Raw genomic sequence first — 18,847 nt, 5'->3', positions numbered from 1 at the left:
ATAAGGGCAGCTTCAAAATAAACATATGTTTGTCAAATCTTTGCAACTTTAAAGGGCCTGGTGCCGAGTGCTTAAATGTTGTCAATGCTTGGTGAGCAGTACTGGGCTGTCCTGCACAATTCTGACAATCCCTGCGGCTCCTCTAGGTGTTTTCCCTATGACTAGGAATGCCTTTGTTCCAATTTTCTTAAAATCTGATCGTGAAATGACAGCTGAGTTGCTTCTTACAAACCAGATCAATGTCTCAGGTAAGAGAGGCTGGATACTGGCGATGTGGGATTTTTTACCTGCAATGATGGTGACAAATGTGTTGTCAGAAGCTACCTTTAATGCTTGACACTTCTTAGTAGATTTCAACTGTAATAGAGAAGCCACACAGAATTATTATATTTATCTCMGATAGAGGTTAGAGGAAGAAAAGCACAGGTTTGGTCACATGTTCAGTGCTTTATTTGTGTACAGCAAGTATAGGTGATGCGGCCTAATAAGGCTTTGAAATTCTAGATCATTGAAACAGGGATGGCAGATAGAAAAAAAAAAAAAGTTTGGTTACTTCAAATAATTACTGCCTTCTGGAATCTAYAATTGTGATTTACCAGAGAATAAGCTTTCTCCAATAAGTGTATTACAGTAGCTTCCAATTTCTACCACTATTTTTATTCAGTTCTTATTGGCTGGTAAGTTCTAGGTTTTCACTTGGATTGCATTTGTGCGTGTGGATGACAAAAGAGGTGACCCTACCAGAGGGCTTCATAGCCCCTGTACAAATGCTTGGAAAAAACTCCGTTACAGAGTTAGCTGGGGCTGTCTTGTGGTTGCCTTAGCTGTTTTTTCCTGCCTCCTGCCATTTCCTTCTGTTTATGTGTCTTTATTTTGGTCTTCTATCTCTCCGTCTATGACAGATGGTGGGAGACTTRGAAAAATGGTATAAGTTCACTTAAAATAAATAAATAAAACTAAAGGTTGATGTTATTGCCTGTATGACCTCTCCCTCAAACACCTGCAGCTCTAAACAGGAAGGCAATTTAAACTTTGTTTCCTTTGCTTTCTGGATGAAAAAAATACTGAACATGCACATGAAAAATATGTTTGTTATTGATTTGTTGTTTTTCTTGTCAGGAAGTTTATGATTTAGATGTTTTGACTTCTGTACATGCTTCTCCAACACTATTTCAGATTTTGACAGGCTAACAGGAGCCTGAACTTAAATGTGGTGAGAAGTGCAGCAGTACCTGAAATATAGATAAGCCTGACTCCTGTCCAGGAAAAATGGCAGGCTTTGCTTTGCTAGCCTTGGGAACGTGCATGCTTGCTGCTACATTTTCTACTTTTGTTCTGATTAAAAGCTGTGAAATTTCACRCAGTCTCTTCATTTTCTCTTCATTGCTTAAAATGCATACGTTTTCTTCTGATTTCCTTCCTCTTTCCCCAAAGTACCGGTCCTCACTCTTTGGGCTGTCTTCAGGAACTAGGAGTGGCTTTTGGAAACTCCTCCTGTCGCAGGCAGGTTGAAAGGCTCTAAGATGCTGTTTTGCTCCTGTTTGCCCTGGCGAACAGAGTATTTTTTTCCTTCCTCCCTCTTGGAGAGCTCTGTTTTTGCCATAGGGCGCCCAGGCCCTTGGCAGTTTAATGTCACCTTGGCTTTGAAGGCTAATGCCGTAGGCTGGGAGGCAGGAGATCCGTAATTAGGTCACTCCGGGGCACTGGGCAGAAATGCYCCTGGGAAGGTCTTGGGCTCAGCAGCTTTGATCCACTCTCTGAAAGTGGAAACCCAAAGTGCTGGAAGCCCTTGTGTCTCTCAGATCCGAGCAGACAAACTAGTCAAGAAAATAGCACTTTTTTTTTTTCTTGTTCAATAATCRCTTWCAGTTCTATRTAATATTTACTGACAAAGGGTRTATTTCAGCTGCAGGTTTTGATTTCTTTGGGGCTAATTTTAAGAAAAAAGAACTTGGGAAAAGAATACTAATAAAATTCTGAGAAAATGAGACATTGTGGACTTGTCAAAAGTTTCTAGGATTTGCACAGTAGTGCTATATCTTTGTATGTATGCATATGTATTCATAAGTGTAATAAGTGTGTATATTTAAATAAACTTGTCTAAATACATTTGTGTGCTGTGGTTATGAAGAGGTATTTGTGTTGTATATTAATATATTAGTGCAAAAGTCTACATTTTAAGTACCTAGCTTGTCTTTAAAAGGAAACTAAACTGCATAATACTTTTACATTCAAATAAATCTTTTGTTTTCACTGCTTTTATCCTTGATGCTATTCAGAAAAATGTTACCTGGATTACTTTTATCTTTTGTTSATGGAAAATGATAATTTTAAATGCCTGTATGTAAACCTCATAATTTCTGATTTGCTGCAGCAAAAGCAGTCTAAGATCATATGATAAATACATACATAAACTTCCTGAATATGAACATGGAAAGAAATTTCTTGAACTTTTTTTTAACACTTTTTTTGCCTTTTTTTTTTTTTTGAGTGAATGAAGTTATGAATTTCAGAAACTTTGCTATTACAGGTAGCACCGATTGCAAATGCAGATGAGTCTGCAGAATCGGAAGGGATAATTGATTCTCAGAAACGTAGGGAAATACTTTCAAGAAGACCTTCCTACCGGTAAGAATTGCTTGTTTTTGAGGGCTTTGTTGGTTTTTAAAGGTAGCTTATAGATACTAGTTTTGTCTTATAAATAACTTCAGAGATATTTCAAATTTTGTGTCGCTTCTGTTTTAGGAAAATTTTGAACGAGCTTTCTTCAGATGCTCCTGCCGTCCCGAAAATCGAAGAAGAAAAGTCCGAAGAGGAAGGAGCCCTTTCCGGCATCCCTGCAATGGCCGTGCCGACCAGCCTCTATCAGACTAGCACAGGGCAATACAGTATGTTTGCAAAGATACTGTGCARTGCTGCACTACATGTGTAGGAACTGTCTTGTTTCAAAAAAAAAAATCATAATGCAGTAGAGGTGTTTGATGAAGAAGAAGGAGAGCTCTGCATTTCTAAATAATTTTGTTTGTTTTATATACATTTGATTTCTCTTAACGTGGGCATGACAGACTTTGAGTCTGTTTTTTTGTTAATGTTTGTTGATTGTTAATTTTTTAGTCTCGTTGATACAGCATTATCTTTACACAAATGTTCAGTGTTATAAATTACAGCAATTCCATATGACTGTGATTATTGATGTTACACAAATTAGCTGTTAGGGAGCTTTCATAAAGTATAAGGTTGGAGTTGTCTTTTTTTTTGCCTTTTTACTTTGAATTTGCTTTTTGTAAATGCCCCATCTCTTTTCTTCTCCACTGTCCAAGTAAGGGTAGAGTATGAACCTTTTTCTACTTCAAATTTGCTTTCTATAATGGATCATACTTTTGTTGGGTTGTCGTCTAAGGGATTATCATGGGAGGGTTAATTTCCAGTATCTTTTTTTTCTAAGTTTGTAGTGAATAAAACCTCAGTTTTAGTGTGATATTTCATGTCCACATGTATAGATTTACTGAAAAGTAGATATTATTTCTGTAGTATAATGACAGGAAAATTGTAACRGGATTGTTTTCTGGAACACTTTTGGGAATACAGGAAGTCTACTAACTAACAATGGGATATAGAAGAGGCTGGAATGGCTCTCTACAGGTTATACTGTAGTCACTATGTGAGCTTTTCTGAGTTATTTTTAGCTTGTCCAACCAGAGCCCAATTATCAGCTTTGAGAAAGCAAACATTGTGTATGGCATTATCCACCCTTCTGCATACAACCTGTTGTGGCTTCCTAAACTGCTTTTCTTACGGTTTCRCTAAGCTGTGGACGTAAATAAATGTCTACGTCACGATGTCAAGTATTTCAAGTGCTCTTTTCCCCCGACTGCTTGATGGTTTTCCAGTCCACAGGCTAAAACATGTGCTGTGAACTTAGGACAATTTAATCTATAAATACCAATTTAATAAATTCTCTTCAGTGTTCGGTAATTAGGCTCTGCTTCAAGGTGCAGTATCAGCCTTGATAGGCCTTGCTGATTCTGACTTACAAGCTTTGTTTCCAGAGCCTTGTCTTCCTGGAAGTGTCTTTATTACCTAATTTATTAGCTCATTAATTTGCTGTTTTCTTAGCTCACCTGTCTAAGTTAAAATGCCACATACCCTTTGCTGCATTTTTTTCTTTATTACCTATATTTATGGTTAGGAAAAATTCCATCAAAATGTCTCTTAGGGTGCTGTTCCTTTGTTGTTCCAAAGTTGGCTTTGAGGTTGGATCCAGGCTGCAGCAGGGATGGGCATCTACTGCTGGGCATTAGTAAAGGACCTGACTCCAGACTTGCAGTCCTGAGCACTGAGCAGCCTCGTGTCGGAAGGCAGGATGTGCTGGTCCAGGAATGCGGCATCCCGTGGGTTGGGTTCTGTGTGGATACGGGGCAGGCCGCTGCCCCTGCCTTTGCTCTGTCCTGTGGAGGGCTCAGCTCCGGTTATCCTGGCCATTCCCAAGTGTCCCTGTTCCCGGGCAGCACCGCGTGGGGCAGCTTGTGTAGCAGGCTAAGCACGAAGCCCCTTCAGATGCCCGTGGCCACGGAGAGTTGGTCACTGCAGCGCGGCCGTGGTGTAGAACGGGGCTCACATGCTCCTGGGCTTGCTAATTGCTTGTTTTCTCTCTCATATTGTGCACCACGGGCTATATGGAAATAGGTTGGTATTTGAAAAGATCATCTTGACCTCGCAGCCTCTGAGAGGCTGGCATAACTATTTTGGGGAGAACTTGATAAGTAAAATTACCTGACAAAAGACATTTTCTTTTCCTATTAGCAGCAATTTTAACTATTACTCACATTCTTTTTGCCAGCCGAGATGGCCCGTTGCCATGGCTCTTCAGAACGTCTTTTTTTCTCAGAGTTTTGGCGTATGGGAGCAGGCAGACTGATGGACGTCATCAGCTAGATGAGATGTTTTTTCCAGTTACTTTCACCAACCTTTCTATCTGTTGACCTTTCAGTAACAGGAGTTGATAGTTTGTCATAGGGCAAGTCTTACAAGCTGTGTAACCTGAGCTGACTGCCAAACTGCTCTGCCTGTGGCTTTGTYGTGCAGGTTATCGAGCACAGGAGAATTGCTTTGCCTGCTCCGTGGGGATGCTCTGAGCACGCGAGGGCTGTTTGTGCTGCCGACACGTGTGAATCATCCCCTGCCTTTTTTTCGCCTGCTTGTGCTTATCGTGATGTCCTTTCTGAAACAGTGTACGGGAAATTAATACTTGCTTTACATAAAGAGCATCTTGGCCATCTGTTTGGATTGCTTGCTCTCTTAGGGCAGTTTTTAAAAACTGGAGGCAGTTTTTAAAAACTGGAGAATTAAGAAATCCTTTTGGGAAAGGTCAGATTTAGGTGTTTTTCCCAGTTGTGGAAAGGAAGGAAAGATCTGAACTGTTTTTCTCCATTATAGCTGTTGATCATGCTTGGAGAACGACATTAATAGCATCACTAGTCTAGGAAGCTAGGAGATAAAACACCACTTACGTCTGCCTGTGTGACGGAGAAGTCAGGGATTGTCAGGAAGAATCCTGTGCTCTTCACAGGAGTCGCAGTTTCCAGTGGGGCTGGATGGCATCAAACGTCTGCACAGGGGCTGAGACTGGGAGTAGCAGGGTGGGGAGGCCATGGGGGTCACTCCTGCAGGAGGGAGGGAGCTGCAGGAGCTGCTTTGTTGCTGCTTGGAGGGCACTGGGTTGTGCTCCGAGGGAACCGGCGCTGCTGCCGCCGGTGCTGTGGGGCTCCCGGCCTCCTGTGAGTCTCCACTGAGGTTTTCCTGCCTCGGTGCCCACCTGGCATCATCTCCCGCGGGCGCTGCGGCCCTGCGACCGCCTGGGCTGCAGCGCCCGGCTGTGCCCGGCTGTGCCCGGCTGTGCCCGGCCGCTTCCCATGCAGACCAGAGGTGCTGCGGGCTGCTCTGCTGCTGCTGGGAACCCACTGCTGGGAGCCCACTGCCAGCCTGCATGTCGCGGGCGAGAGAGGAAGGGCTGGGGGCGTTTCTTAGTTCTCCCTCCTCCGCCCACTCTCCAAGTGAGGCCTTTGGTCCGTCGGAGGCCAGACAAGCAGCCTCTTACTCCATTTTTCCCAGTGCTTTATGGAACTTGTGAGCAGCGCACAGCTAGTTCCCATGCGGTGAACTACATCATCCTACATGATGCTACTCCAAGCATGGAGCTGGAGGTCACAGTGATCAGCGGTGCACATGGGCCTCAGTGCTGCATCCAGGGTGCTGCTTGAGAGAAATTTACTTATTTATTATTTATTTTAAAAAGAAAAAGCTAGTTTAGTTGCTGGTAATTGTCCACTTCTTTTTAAAAAAAAAAAGAATAAAAACCAAACCCAAAAACTCCACTTTGAGAATATTACCTAAGACTCTAGTAATTATTTAGTATTTTCTAGTTTGCTAATAACACTTGGCAAATCCTACTTCAGTGCTCTTTTGCATTTCAATATACAGTTTTGAGACTCTTTTGTTCAGAGTCTTTCTCCAAAATTCGTTTGGGTCTTACAAATACTTACGACAGGGGTTGCTTCAAGAATATCAGCAAATATGTGAACCTGGCAGAAACTGAAAGAACTGGCAATCCTGAACGTGYACTTACCTGACTTCAACTATCTTGAGCTGTTTTAAATGCAATGATAATGATTGTGGCTTAAGTATCTTCTGGGGGAGAAAAACGTTGGTTAATTCTTGGGAGCTGGATTCTCTCTTGAAAGCTACAGGAGTGTATTTATGCACTTGACAAGGACAGTGCTCATTTTAAAAGCAGTTAATGAACCTCTCTAGGGAATTTGATTTTTGTCTAAGTAATTATGATCAATCCTGAGATTGCATGATATGAATTGTTAGGCGTTAGTTGTTGGCCTAAACTTACTCCCTAACTAAGAAGAGAATGTGAATTGTGCTTCCCTTGTCCAGATGTCTCTTTAAGGAAGTTTATAAAATGAAATTAAACTTTCTTTTTTTGGTGTTTGAAACCACMAGATTCTCTGTTAGACTGATAGAAGCTATCAGTCTTTTTCTTTTAATTTTCTTGCATTAAAACTATTTACAGACCATTAATTATCTATGGAGGAAGCAAGAACATGTGTGAAACGTTGCATTTTCTATCGGACACAAGTGACATGTATTAAGCAACAGGTTTTGTGTCTATGCACGTCTGAATTGGCCTTAAACATTTTATGGAACAGCTGCCCTCTAAGCATAGAGATGGCCAGGAGTCCTTCCTGACAAGGTGTATTTAAAAAAGGGTCCTGTGCTTTAGCATGTTATGGATCTTCTTCAACTGCCTGATCTCTCTTTCCCTTTTCTGCCTAGTCGCGATAGCTCAAGGAGGCGCAATCCAGATTTCCAGTCCGGCCTCCGACGGCGTCCAGGGGCTGCAGGCGCTAACGATGACCAACTCGGGAGCCCCGCAGCCCGGCGCCACCATCGTGCAGTACGCAGCCCAGTCGCCCGACGGCACGCAGCAGTTCTTCGTTCCTGGAAGCCAAGTTGTTGTCCAAGGTACATCTTACGAGTTTACTGTATCTTAGATTTTTTTTTAGTTTTATATATATAATATATATATATTTATATATATATATAATATAAAAAACGCCTTTCCCAAAGGGCATTTTGTCTTATTATTGCAGTATTAAGTATCTGTGCATATAAGATGACAGATAATTAGCCTTAGGAGGAGATGGAGTTTCTGCACTCGGTAAAGCAGCTATTTCTTTYGATTAAAAAAAAACTATGAAGAGGAAATGACAGGATGAAATCACCGTCTGCTTTGAATTCTCGTGTCCAGGCCTTGTAAGACATGTTTAATTGCAGTAAAGGTGCTGTTAACAGTTTAAACTAAGATGCTGAGGCTGCGTAATTCCATCTCATTTAGTATATTAAACAAATTTGATTTTTCAGCAGTTTATCAGTGTTCATGTAACAAAAGTTCGGAAGTTATTTGAGACATTATAAGGAAATATTTTGGGCAAAATTTCCTTCCAAATTATGACTCTTGCAGTTATTAGGAAGGAGACACGAGATCCTTGCTTGAAGCTGGTCTTTATGCAGAAGAGATCTGTAAAGCCCCGTAACAATGTGTACACATGAGCTGAACTGTGGATGCCCATTTCTTAAATCCTGTTATAGATTATGCAGAGGTTTTTTTCCTTCCTCTGCTGAGACAAATCAAGAGCCAAAGGTATCTTGAATCCTTATCAGGACAAGGGAAAGTAAGGCAGGGATTACAGTTACACTGAGGAAGGCCATGGAGAATGGGAAAAAGATTTCTGCTTGGAGACACTAAATCAATAGCTACCATAAAGGATAGGATAAAAGTGTTTGCTTATTTCTGTATATTTATTTATTTATTCTTGTCAATGCAGAGAAGTACAGTGGAAGGCCTGGATAAAGGCTCTTTCGTAAGCCAAAATGGCTGTTTTAAATGCACTTTGAAAACACCTCAGAGGCCTTAGCCTGTGTATTTATGGAGGGGGTGAGAGTCCTGGACTAAATGTAGACACAGGTGTGTGAGCTAGTTGGTAGGTTCCAGGTTGAGGCTTAGTTTGCCATAAGGCAGGTATTTGAGATAGATTCTGTCTTAAAGGGCCTGTTTCTCAGTTTGCTGTGAAGGAAACCCAAGTAGGAAACTAAGACCGGGAGATTAGAAGATATTCGAACTTCTGGAGACAATGCTAAATAATTGTACCACACTTCAGTTTTTCTATTGCCTCTAATTAATTCTTTGCTGAAATACATTATCTTCTTCAGAGTTCTTGGAGATATTTCAAAGAAGCTGCAGGAGTATGATGTGAAAAGCTCTAAACCAAAAAGAGTTTCCATCAGGCAGGGAATACAGTCAGGGCATTAAGTGAAACAAGGTTTCYTGCAGCCTCCCCAGCCTGGCAGGAAGCACAATCCCTGGAGAGCCTGGCAACTTTTCCAGGGATGGTGCCTGACTGGCCCTGCTTCRCGCCCTCCTCGCACAGGGCTCCCGGGCTGCCCTCTGCCCCCTCCTCAGCAGCTCTGCTGTGTGGTGGGTTACGGTGAAAACTCTCAAAATGTATTTGGAGACAGTGGCTGAGTAGCTGCTGTCTCTTGTTTCTGGAAGTGCCTAGGTACCTTGCTGAGTTGTTGTTGTTGTTGTTGTTGTTGTTGTTGTTCTCTGTCCGTGCTCTGAGAAGTTGTCCATGTCTGGGAATCTGAATTCTCTTGGGGGGTTCTCTCTGTTGCTTTGGCCCAAACAAAGTGTTCATAGTTGTTGAGTTGTTGACATAGAAGAAATGTGTTGTATAAAGCAAAGTAAATAGTAAGTGGAAAAAACTTGGAGATAATAAAATGTAGCATTTCAACTAAATAATTGTTCTTTTGATAATAAAAAATCCCTTGAAAAGAGTCTTTTTTTTTTTTTTTTTTTTTTTTTTTTTTTTTTTTTTTTTTTTAAGGGAATGCACCTAAAAATGTTTCTCTGCAAGCAGAGTTGGAGCAGATCCCTTTTGAGTGAGACAATAGAATTAACTGGAATCACAAATCTCTAAATCCTTATTAGAGATTGGGTCATCTGAATGGATGTGTTAGAAAGCCTGTAAGAAGATAGGTGTGATTTGTGTACACTTCAYAGTTAACTGTACACCTCATGTCACGATCGCACAGATTTAATTAGAAAAGCAACATTCTCAGTAGCCTTTCCACCTTTATAAGGAGCATATAAGCTTTTTTATAATCCTAGACGTAAAACAAAAACAAAAAAAGTTAGCAAATATTAGACCTAGGCTAGAAGAAATCTTTCTCAGAAATTTCAGATAGCATTTTATATGTATTTATATTTTTCTGAAGTATTTGCTGGTGAATCTTGGGGAGCAAGGGATGGCCTCATAGAAACCCATGCTTACTATTCTTGATAACTTCTGGTAGGAGGAAGGGTTAATATAAAAATGTACCTAATGACAGATCACTCAGTTGGATCAGCAAGTTTATATTTATAGGCAAAATAAGAGGCAGTTTTGATACCCTGATAGTATCCTAATGCAGAGTAAGGGCTTTTTTTACTAGCTCTAGAAAAAGGAAGAATGTTTAAATATTATGGGAAATGACTGTATAGAAATTCTATCCAAATCRCTGTGTTGGGATCCGTGTGTGTTTGCGCAGCGCAGGAGGGAGGTGAGCAGAGATTTCAGAGCCCCGTGGCTCTGCCTGCTCCGTGCTTGGGCTCTGCTCTGCGCGAGCAGCACCGGAGCGCCACCGGAGCCCTTTCCTCGCGCTCTTGCCTCCCTTACTGCTTCGCTGGCAGCGTTTCCAGCGGGTGAAGTACCGGGCTAAATTAGTTTATGCAAGCAAAGGCTGTAGCTGCTGTTTACGGGGCTGCACATGCCCAGCAGTGCCTGTCTGCTGGTCTGCATCGGGTTTCACTTAGGGTGGYGTAAATCAGGAGTAACTCCCTTAAACTGAAGTTGTTCTTTTGAGCAGGTTGAGTAGATTTTGAAGGGTTTRTTTGTTTTCTTCTTTTCTTCCTTCTGTTTTCCCTCTTCCAGAATAAGTGAGGCAACTCTCTTGGATTTGTCCTGGAAAAGGAGGGGAAAGGGGAGAGGTCGCCCTTGCCCAGGGCTGCTGCTCTGCCTGCTGTGTAATGTGAAGCCAGTGGCCCTTGACTGTCCTACTGCTTGCTTTCCAGGAGCTTCAGCCTGTAGGACTTTCTTTAGGTATATAGGTCTAACAAACCTGTTTGTTAGAGCTTATTGCAGAGCTTTGCCTTTTACTGGAGCTGCTGCAAAGATATTGCTGTTTTAATCACAGAATCACAGAATGGTTAAGGTTGGAAGGGACCCCTAGAGATTATCTAGTGCAACCCTCCTGCTCTAGCAGGGGCAAGCCATGATTTTAATGCATGATTTTATGATTTTGCACTCCGATGCCTTCCYGAGTCTTGGAGTCACTTTGTAGTTGGTGTCAGTCAGTGCTGTGGGTCTCCAGGCGTGACCGTGCGGGCAGCCCTGGCTGCAGGAATGATGGGGTGGGAAAGCCCGGAGCTGCAGAGAGTCCCGAGGAGAGGGCGCGGGGAGGAGGGAGCCGCTGACGGCGGGTGAGGTCACGGTGATGTCAGCGGCGCCGCCGGGAGCAGAGCGCGGCGCCCGGCCCACGGCCACACTGCCCGCGCGCGCCCGGCCCACGGCGGCACTGCCCGCGCCCGCGCGCCCGCCATGGCCGTCACGGGCGACGAGACAGGTAAAGCCGCGGAGCGCGGGAGCCTCCTTAGCGGCGCGGGGCGCGGGAGCTGCCCCACGGCGGGCTGCGCGCCGCCGGGCTGGGYGCTGGCGGCTTCTGAACTTGTTGCGGTCGCTCTGTCCTCGCCGACAGCCGGCAGAAATGGGTTTGAGTGTCACTGCTGTAGTATCAGTGCAATTCCAGCAGTTCTCACTGCTACAGCTGGCAACTTCTTGAGCAAATTGATTCAGATAACTAACCTTTACTGCTTGATGCAGGATTCTGCTGAAAAATCCGTGAGTTTTCTTTTAAATCCTTGTTCTTTTCTTGTGGAGAGATAGGTTGTTATGTTTATAATTATGCCTTTTTTTTTTCCTAAAACAAAAAAGATGCTGCTTTTAGGTTAAGCAGTAAACACTTGAGATTTGATATGCTTAAACAGACTTAAGGGTAGTCATAAGAGGAAAGGTGGGCATTGCTTTATTAATATAAAGAAATCCTTATGCTTTCATTGCTGAAGAAAATGGTGAATGCAAACAGCTTTGAAAGAGCAATAAAGCAGAGTGTTGTAATGCCTGCTTGTTTTCTCCCACTGTTAAAATGGTCTGTTCCTCAGCTAATTGAGTTCAAAAGGCTGACGTCATTAGATTTCCTGGAATCGGGTTGCAGTAGGGAACTGGAAAAGTTAAACTCCAAACAAGATACACATTGACGTCAACTCCAAGTCATGCTGTGATTTAGTCAGTTCCTTTCTGCTTCGTCAATCCCCTCCGGCAGATCTGCAGCGTTCGCTGGCTCCTCGCCGCCCGCTTATTGCTCTTTCCTATTTTTTCATTAATCCAAAGATAAGTAGCCCAAGTCCAGGTTTTGTGATGTTTTATGCTCAAAGGAATCATGATTCATGCCTTGCTTAGCCAGTCTAGTAGTGAAGTTTAAAGCCTTCTGATAAGCCAGCCCCCTGATGACTCACAGGAGGGAATAAATGCACYAGCACAGAGCAGGATCAGATTTTTTCCCTCAGCTCCTGGAAGGATGCAAGTGCTGCAGTGCTCTCTAGTGTTCAGCAAGCTCTTTTCCCCGAGAACCTGCTCGTACAAGGTGGAGTGTTTCTCTCCTGTTCTACTCCTGTTGTTCATTTCTCTGAGCATGATTTGCAGAGGTAGTTGTGCTCCTGGATTTAGCTCTCTGAGGGATTTCTTTTTTCTTGTTAATTTTCATTTTGTAAGTCTGGACTCAAAATTTTGGGGTGAGTTTTTACTCTTTCACAGTTTYAATGAGAAATAGAGTAACTGGCCTCGGGGTGCTGAGCTGGGGGGAATCCACCGTGGCCCCGTTTGCTGGGATTCGCAGTGTCCCTCGCGTGTTGGCTGCAGACCCGGTGCGCCGCGAAGCACAAACCACCRTAGCTGCCGTGGAAGTCACAGAGGCTTCCAGATGTGCCTGAGGGCACCAACAGGCTGCCCCCGGAGCCGGGGGCAGTTCCCAGCTTCGGGAGCAGCCACGGGCTGGGATTCCAGGCCTGTCAGCGCTGGCWGGGCAGCCTCTGTCTCTGGCTGGATCCTGAGCTGCAGGGGTCGTTTGCCTCAGCAAAGGGGTGCGTTAGGGCACTACAGCACTACGATGGTTGGTTTTTACTAGTAGGATTTTTATTTTTTTATGGAGTATCCTTTCTGTGAAATTCTGTTTCATTTCTAGCAATGTATTTTTTTTTTTCTAGGGAAACAGCATTTTATTGTAAATTTAGAGGTATTATATAACTCTTTTTTTTTTCAGAATTAGTAATAATTCACACTAATGTCATTTAATTGTGTTATATTAAGTGCTTCATTGTAGAACAGAAGATGCTTAGCCATAATWTAACAGCTATATCTGGGTTAGCTAGACTTGCAGGAGCAAAACAGTTATTTGTGTCTCCCATTTCCCTTCTGGATGGACAAGTGAGGCAGTTGTTAGGCAGGCTGGAGCTGTTGTTAGGATGGATGCTACGGGAAGGAGGCCGAACGCTTGTTCCCGCGCGCGGCTCCTTGGAGCGGTGCCGGGGCCGCAGCCGGTGCAGGGCCCTGCGGGATGAGGCCGCCCGGGGCGCCAGGCGCCCGCGAGTGCGAGTCACGTGCAGGCGGCCAAGTACAAGGTGCACCCGGGCAGCGGTGACCCTCTGTTCCCCAGCTTGATCTATACACTGGGGTGATTTACATTGGCTTCTCATTTGTTAATGCAAGCGAAGGAAACTTTTATTTTAACTGGAAAGAGACAGAAGAAGATCATTCTTGCTGTAAAGTCTATAAATGTAGGTCATTTGATATAAAGACGAGGCTAAAGAATTTCTGATGCTCCAGTTTTACAAATAGCGGGCAGATGTACTGTCCCACCGAGGTGCGGGGGCTGCCAGAGGAGTGCTCGGAAYGGAGGGCTAAGGGGCTCCGTGGTGCGTGTGCGAGAAGGGCAAGGGTCAGCTAGGGCTGAGCCTCGAGCGTCCTGCAAGGCCTTCATCCACCCACATCCTCCTCCAGGATCATCCCTAACCTGGGCCGGCGCCAGGGTCCGGGTCCCCTCGTAATTCCATGTGCRCTTCTACCCGCAGCGGGGAGAGGGCAGAGCTGCAAAGTGCTTAAGCAGTTGGTGATTTCGGAACACGCGTCTGCAGAGAGCTGCAGTCTGACACAATRGTCTGATCCTGTTTCTTCAGTGTAATTCAGTGTAGTAGCTGCATGAAATTGTCTCAAAGAAAAGTGTGAGTAGTAATATACTACCTAGTTTAGGATTTGGGGTTTTCTTCTCCTGTAGGTAACTTTTGGCTCTYTATTGCTTTGTTTATCAGCCTCACAGTAGTGCTTCTGTCTGTATTTTATCTTTCTAGTTTTTTTCCATTATTTGAGTATTGCRCTAAAGAATTGTGGTACAAATTATGTATAACAAAACAGACACTGAAATTTGATCTTTTACGTCTAGTTGCTTTAATGGAGGAACTTGCACATTGTTTTGCAATAATATGAAATATTTATGGAAAATAATAGGCAAGTACTTGCTTATAATTTTAATCTGGATGCATTTTTAATTTGAATTTTCTATGTCAGAAAGACTTGCATGTTCTTCTTTAGGACTTGCACTTTATTTGAAAGCTGAGGATACATCTCTTGGGAACAAAGTATCCTAGAAATAAATGTAGAAACAAARTGAGAGCAGCAGAAGTTACTGTTCCCAGATTACACTGTCAGACTTCAAATCTGCATTTAACTTGGGAAAGCCAAAACAGGCCGGCTTAGGAGCCGAGTGTGGATATTTGGACTCCCCTTCGCTGTGTGGCCACAAACCCCTTCCTTGCAAGAGCCGCCCTCTCCCTTTGGCTGCCAACGCAGCAGCAGCCCTTGGAGGGCCGTGGTGGCACGACCAGCACGAGCCCCTTTCTGTGCAAGCAGGAGAGAAGTGCCTGGGTGTTTGACAGTGTTTCCCGAACAGCTTCACAGGCTTCGTGTGGCTGGTGGGTTGCAGGCTAGAGCAGGGCATGGGCTTTATTCTACAGAGTGGAAATAAAAGCTTAGGAGATGCCAAATGGGATGCTACAGAGCTGCGAGGTGCTTTGTTCCAGGCCTCCYGCACGGGGCATGGTCAGGAGTCTGGTATTTGCAGGGCGCCGTGGGGCGGTTTGCGCGGTTCTCTCCTCGCGCTAACGTTGCCCTTGCTGTGCCGCAGCTGCCACCGGGGACATGCCGGCCTACCAGCTCCGCACGCCGGCCACGGCCCTGCCGCAGGGGGTGGTGATGGCCGCGTCGCCCGGCGCCCTGCACAGCCCCCAGCAGCTGGCCGAGGAGGCCACGCGCAAGAGGGAGCTGCGCCTCATGAAGAACAGGTAAGAGCAGCCCGGCAGCCGCGCCACCTCTGCAAAAACCCCCCCAAACCCCACATCTGGTCAAGATTGCTCCCTAAAGTCATGAGCCATTGCCTGTGGCTGAGGAAGGGAATGCAAGAAATTCCTGCTGTGTTGCCAGTCGTGCCACATTCTTCCATCACTGGTAAGCGGTGGCTGCTAATCGAGTTAGAGCTCTGCTCACATCTGATGAGCTCAGCTGGGCTCATCTCTGTGGATTTTTGCTTCTGGAATACTGTCATAATTCAAGAATCAGTATTAGTTTTGTCCATTATGGTTCATCTTTCAGATTATGTAGAGAGAGAGACTTATTGCTGGAGAAATGTTTTCGCTTGATAGTAAATGACCAGCATGGGATCTCGTTGGCAACTGTCTGTTAATGATGCTCTCAAGAAGACTTATCCTAGAATGGAATGATTGTTACGGAAATCCCTAAATAGCTGGCCTCTGGGATAGTTTACTGTGACTTGATTTAAAAAGCTGTGTCATTTACACCTCACAGTGTGTGAGGCGGTGATGTATTTCCTAATGAGTTGCATGGATTTTACTGTTTGCAGTAGACATCTGTCTTTTGCTGTGCTTTTTCTGACTGTTCTTAGAGGGCTTCTGCTTTTTAAATGYGAAGCTGCTGGCAGCAGTGGGGGTCCAACTCCTGCCTTCCAGGAGAAATAGTGCGCTATGCAGATACACTGACTAACCCCTTGCCTTGTGACTGAGTCCATGGCATTGCTTTGCTCTCATGCCTGTCCTTACTTTCAATGGCTCGAAGAACTGCTGTGTTGTTCTGCCTCTGTTCTAGTTTTCCCTCTATCCAGTTTTAACACTGGCTGCTGTCGCATGTTGCCAAATCCCATCTCACAACCTGGCAGTTCATGTTTCAAACGTTAAGGGAGAGGAGCCTGTTCCACACAGGCCAAGCCAATACATTATCCCTTCCTCACCGTTTTCCTTGCTTCATTTGTGTATTGATTCCATTGCCTCCATCCCTGTCATTTAGTGCTGAATTTGTTTTTTCAGTTGTTCAAAATCTGTTGCTTAACCCTGTTATTGCCAGTGGCTGTTCCYTGCTGTTCTGTCTGTGTGATCCAACAGCTGGTGGTGGTTGTCAGTACTGTGGAGCCGTAGGGTTGCAGGTAATTTCGTTTTGCCAGTGCTTGCCGTGTTGTGGCTGTTCCTGTAGTCATTTGCCTTGTATTGGTTCCAGGGAAGCTGCCAGAGAATGTCGCAGAAAGAAGAAGGAATATGTCAAATGTCTTGAAAATCGTGTGGCTGTGCTTGAAAACCAAAACAAGACTCTCATTGAGGAACTCAAGGCCCTCAAAGATCTTTATTGCCATAAAGCAGARTAACTGTCTTTCATTTGGACCTTGTTTGTTACGAACTTTAACCAAGGCATGAGAGGAAGCAATTCTACAGATTGCCATGTGAACTTGCGAGAGAGACACTTGAGGCCCTTGTGGAATCCAGTTTTGCTTAGTGTTTTCAGAGTGATTCGGGAGATGTTCCAAAATTTGGAATTCAGTCGTAGTCTCCATACTCTGCTGAGCTGTCTAGTAGCATGCAAATGGCTTTTTTGTTCGCACTTTTTACTTCTGCTTTTTGCAGGGAAGCTGCTAAAGAATGTCGCCGTCGGAAGAAAGAATACATAAAATGTCTGGAGAGTCGTGTTGCAGTGCTAGAAGTTCAGAACAAGAAACTTATAGAGGAGCTTGAAACCCTAAAAGACATTTGCTCTTCCAAAACAGATTAGCAGAAATATTTATTTTACTGTGAACTGACTAACATGTGTCCGGTTACTTTATAAGGCAATACATAGCCAACATGAATTATGGCTTTTCTCTTTGTGTCATTTATATTATATTCCAACTTCTAACATTCCTGAAAGGCTTTCCTGTTTTTTGTCAATTCTTAGCTCTGATTTCAGGTTTTCCATGCTGCTCTCATCCACCTCCCAAGGAGCCAAATGCTGAAATGTGTAACGAGGTTAAGAAGCGCATCATTTCTACGAGCTATTTCCTTGCCATATATCCACATTACTACTTTTTACATGTTACTGATAGCGTCCTGCACATACAGAATATTTTACAGTTGTTTTAAGTGAATCATAAAGATAATGCATCCAGTAATACACAAAAATCAAACTATTTAAGGTATCTCAGGAAAGAGTTTATAAAAGAATGTTATGATTACATGTATGTATTAGAATACTAGTCTACAAATGATTTTATGGCATATTTTTATATTAGTTGCTTTGTGGAAAAAGTATTGTATTGCTGTCACAGAGTGCCATGGTTGAAGATAGTTTTTAATAGAACCATGTTGTTTAACCTGCGTAGTGTCTGGTTTCATTTAAACATCTGTTTATTTGAGATGCTTTAAGACCTATGAGAGCCTGGAAGGGGAGGGAGGAAAAGAAAACATACTTCAACTCCTTGACATATTGCTGAGTATATTGCAAATACTTGAAAAAAGCTTTCTGCCAAATCCTGCTATTTACTTGAATTTTCTGTAGCCTGTGAGATATTTGATATATTAGAGATTTATTTATCAAAATATAATTTTAAATACTGAATATTTCTTATTCTAGATTCTGAACAACTGTAGGCAGTTATCTGTAGTGAAGGATGATCATGTAGACCTTTCCTTTCGGAAAAGTGTTGAAAGTAAATAAAGGTTGTTTAAAGAAGGAAACTTTCCAATAAACAGTAAATATTTGCTGATTCCCAGAATTTCAGAATAAACTGCAGGTGAGAGCTGCAGATATTTAAGAATAACCCCCTGCTTAAACCAAGTTTACAGTTCTGGTAAGTTCATCAAGTGCCAACTTTCCATTGTGCTTTGAAGAACAGTACTGCATATCCAAGATTGCTCCTGGTTGTTTCTGCAGTTCGGGAATGGCCTGGGTGAGTGGTGGCCCCTGCAGACTGTGAGCAGAGTGACTGGGAGCTTTGCTGTGAGCAGCAACACCCATGAGTTGGTGAGAAAGACTTGGTTCCTGCTTAGGTGGCTTTACAAGGTAAGAAGGAAAAAAAGATGGAATCCTGCCCTCACTGAAGGTATTAACACTTCGTCACTTGATATGAACTGATTTCTTTTTTTTTAATCTGCTCTGTTGTTTTCCCAAATTATTTGAAATAACRTAAGTTTTCAGATTGCTTTTGAAAAGCCCACGGGGTACTTGAGTGAGGCCATATTCTTAGGAAGAGCTTGTCTCTGCTCTCCCTTCCTACAGCTACCTCAGATGGTTTAAAAAGTGGCACGTCCGAGTGCTGCAGTCTTTATAAAAGTGCAGCAGTAACGTCCACAATTGCTTGTTGTGGCTGTCACTAGAATCTGTTTTCTGTTACAGGTCGGCACTTCTCCTTGCTCTCCAAGAAACTTGAAACTAAGTGGAAAGAAACATGGGTGCAGGGTGGATGCCCGCCCAGTACAAATTTATTTTATGATTTCATTTTCTCTGTCATATCTGGTATTATTATAGATAGAAATTTTGATACATGGCATCCTGGTTTGTTCTGTATCTGTGCAGTCTGCATATCTTTGCTGGTGCTTATTCAAGATTTAATTAACGTCTGTCTTTTCAGAGTGGGGATGGGGAAAAAAATTAAATTCAAATGTTCCAAGATTGTTTGGTCATTCTGGAAAACTCCATTTCCTACACTTACCTGCAGCAAGGAAAAGCATCCTGCTTCAGAATATCYGCTGGCTCATTTAGACTAAGACTAGGAAAAAAGAAATGTTTATGACAAAGAAGAAATGTTTCGTGATAATGTG

At 43.4% G+C, this 18,847-nt stretch overlaps 1 protein-coding gene across 4 annotated transcripts in view; it reads left to right on the top strand.

Moving 5' to 3' along the window:
• Positions 1 to 17,603, top strand: part of CREM (cAMP responsive element modulator) — a 24,877-nt gene extending 7,274 nt beyond the window's left edge. The window contains exons 2-6 of one of the 4 annotated variants that reach the window (XM_026048770.1): positions 2,531 to 2,628; positions 2,746 to 2,888; positions 7,342 to 7,530; positions 14,899 to 15,055; positions 16,679 to 17,603. In XM_026048770.1, the coding sequence (XP_025904555.1) occupies positions 2,531 to 2,628; positions 2,746 to 2,888; positions 7,342 to 7,530; positions 14,899 to 15,055; positions 16,679 to 16,823 (732 nt within the window). In that variant the 3' untranslated portion in view covers positions 16,824 to 17,603. Of the gene's footprint in view, positions 1 to 2,530; positions 2,629 to 2,745; positions 2,889 to 7,341; positions 7,531 to 11,204; positions 11,230 to 14,898; positions 15,056 to 16,277 lie in introns of those variants that run through there. The other 3 variants (XM_026048768.1, XM_026048771.1, XM_026048769.1) reach the window with 3 other exon arrangements.
• The last annotated feature ends 1,244 nt before the right edge of the window (positions 17,604 to 18,847 follow it).

The sequence above is a fragment of the Nothoprocta perdicaria genome, unplaced genomic scaffold, assembly GCF_003342845.1.
Source record: "Nothoprocta perdicaria isolate Ctin4 unplaced genomic scaffold, notPer1 scaffold_57, whole genome shotgun sequence".
Lineage (NCBI taxonomy): Eukaryota > Metazoa > Chordata > Aves > Tinamiformes > Tinamidae > Nothoprocta > Nothoprocta perdicaria.
The sequence above is the reverse complement of the archived record's forward strand: the minus strand, read 5'-3'. Positions and strand labels throughout refer to the sequence as shown.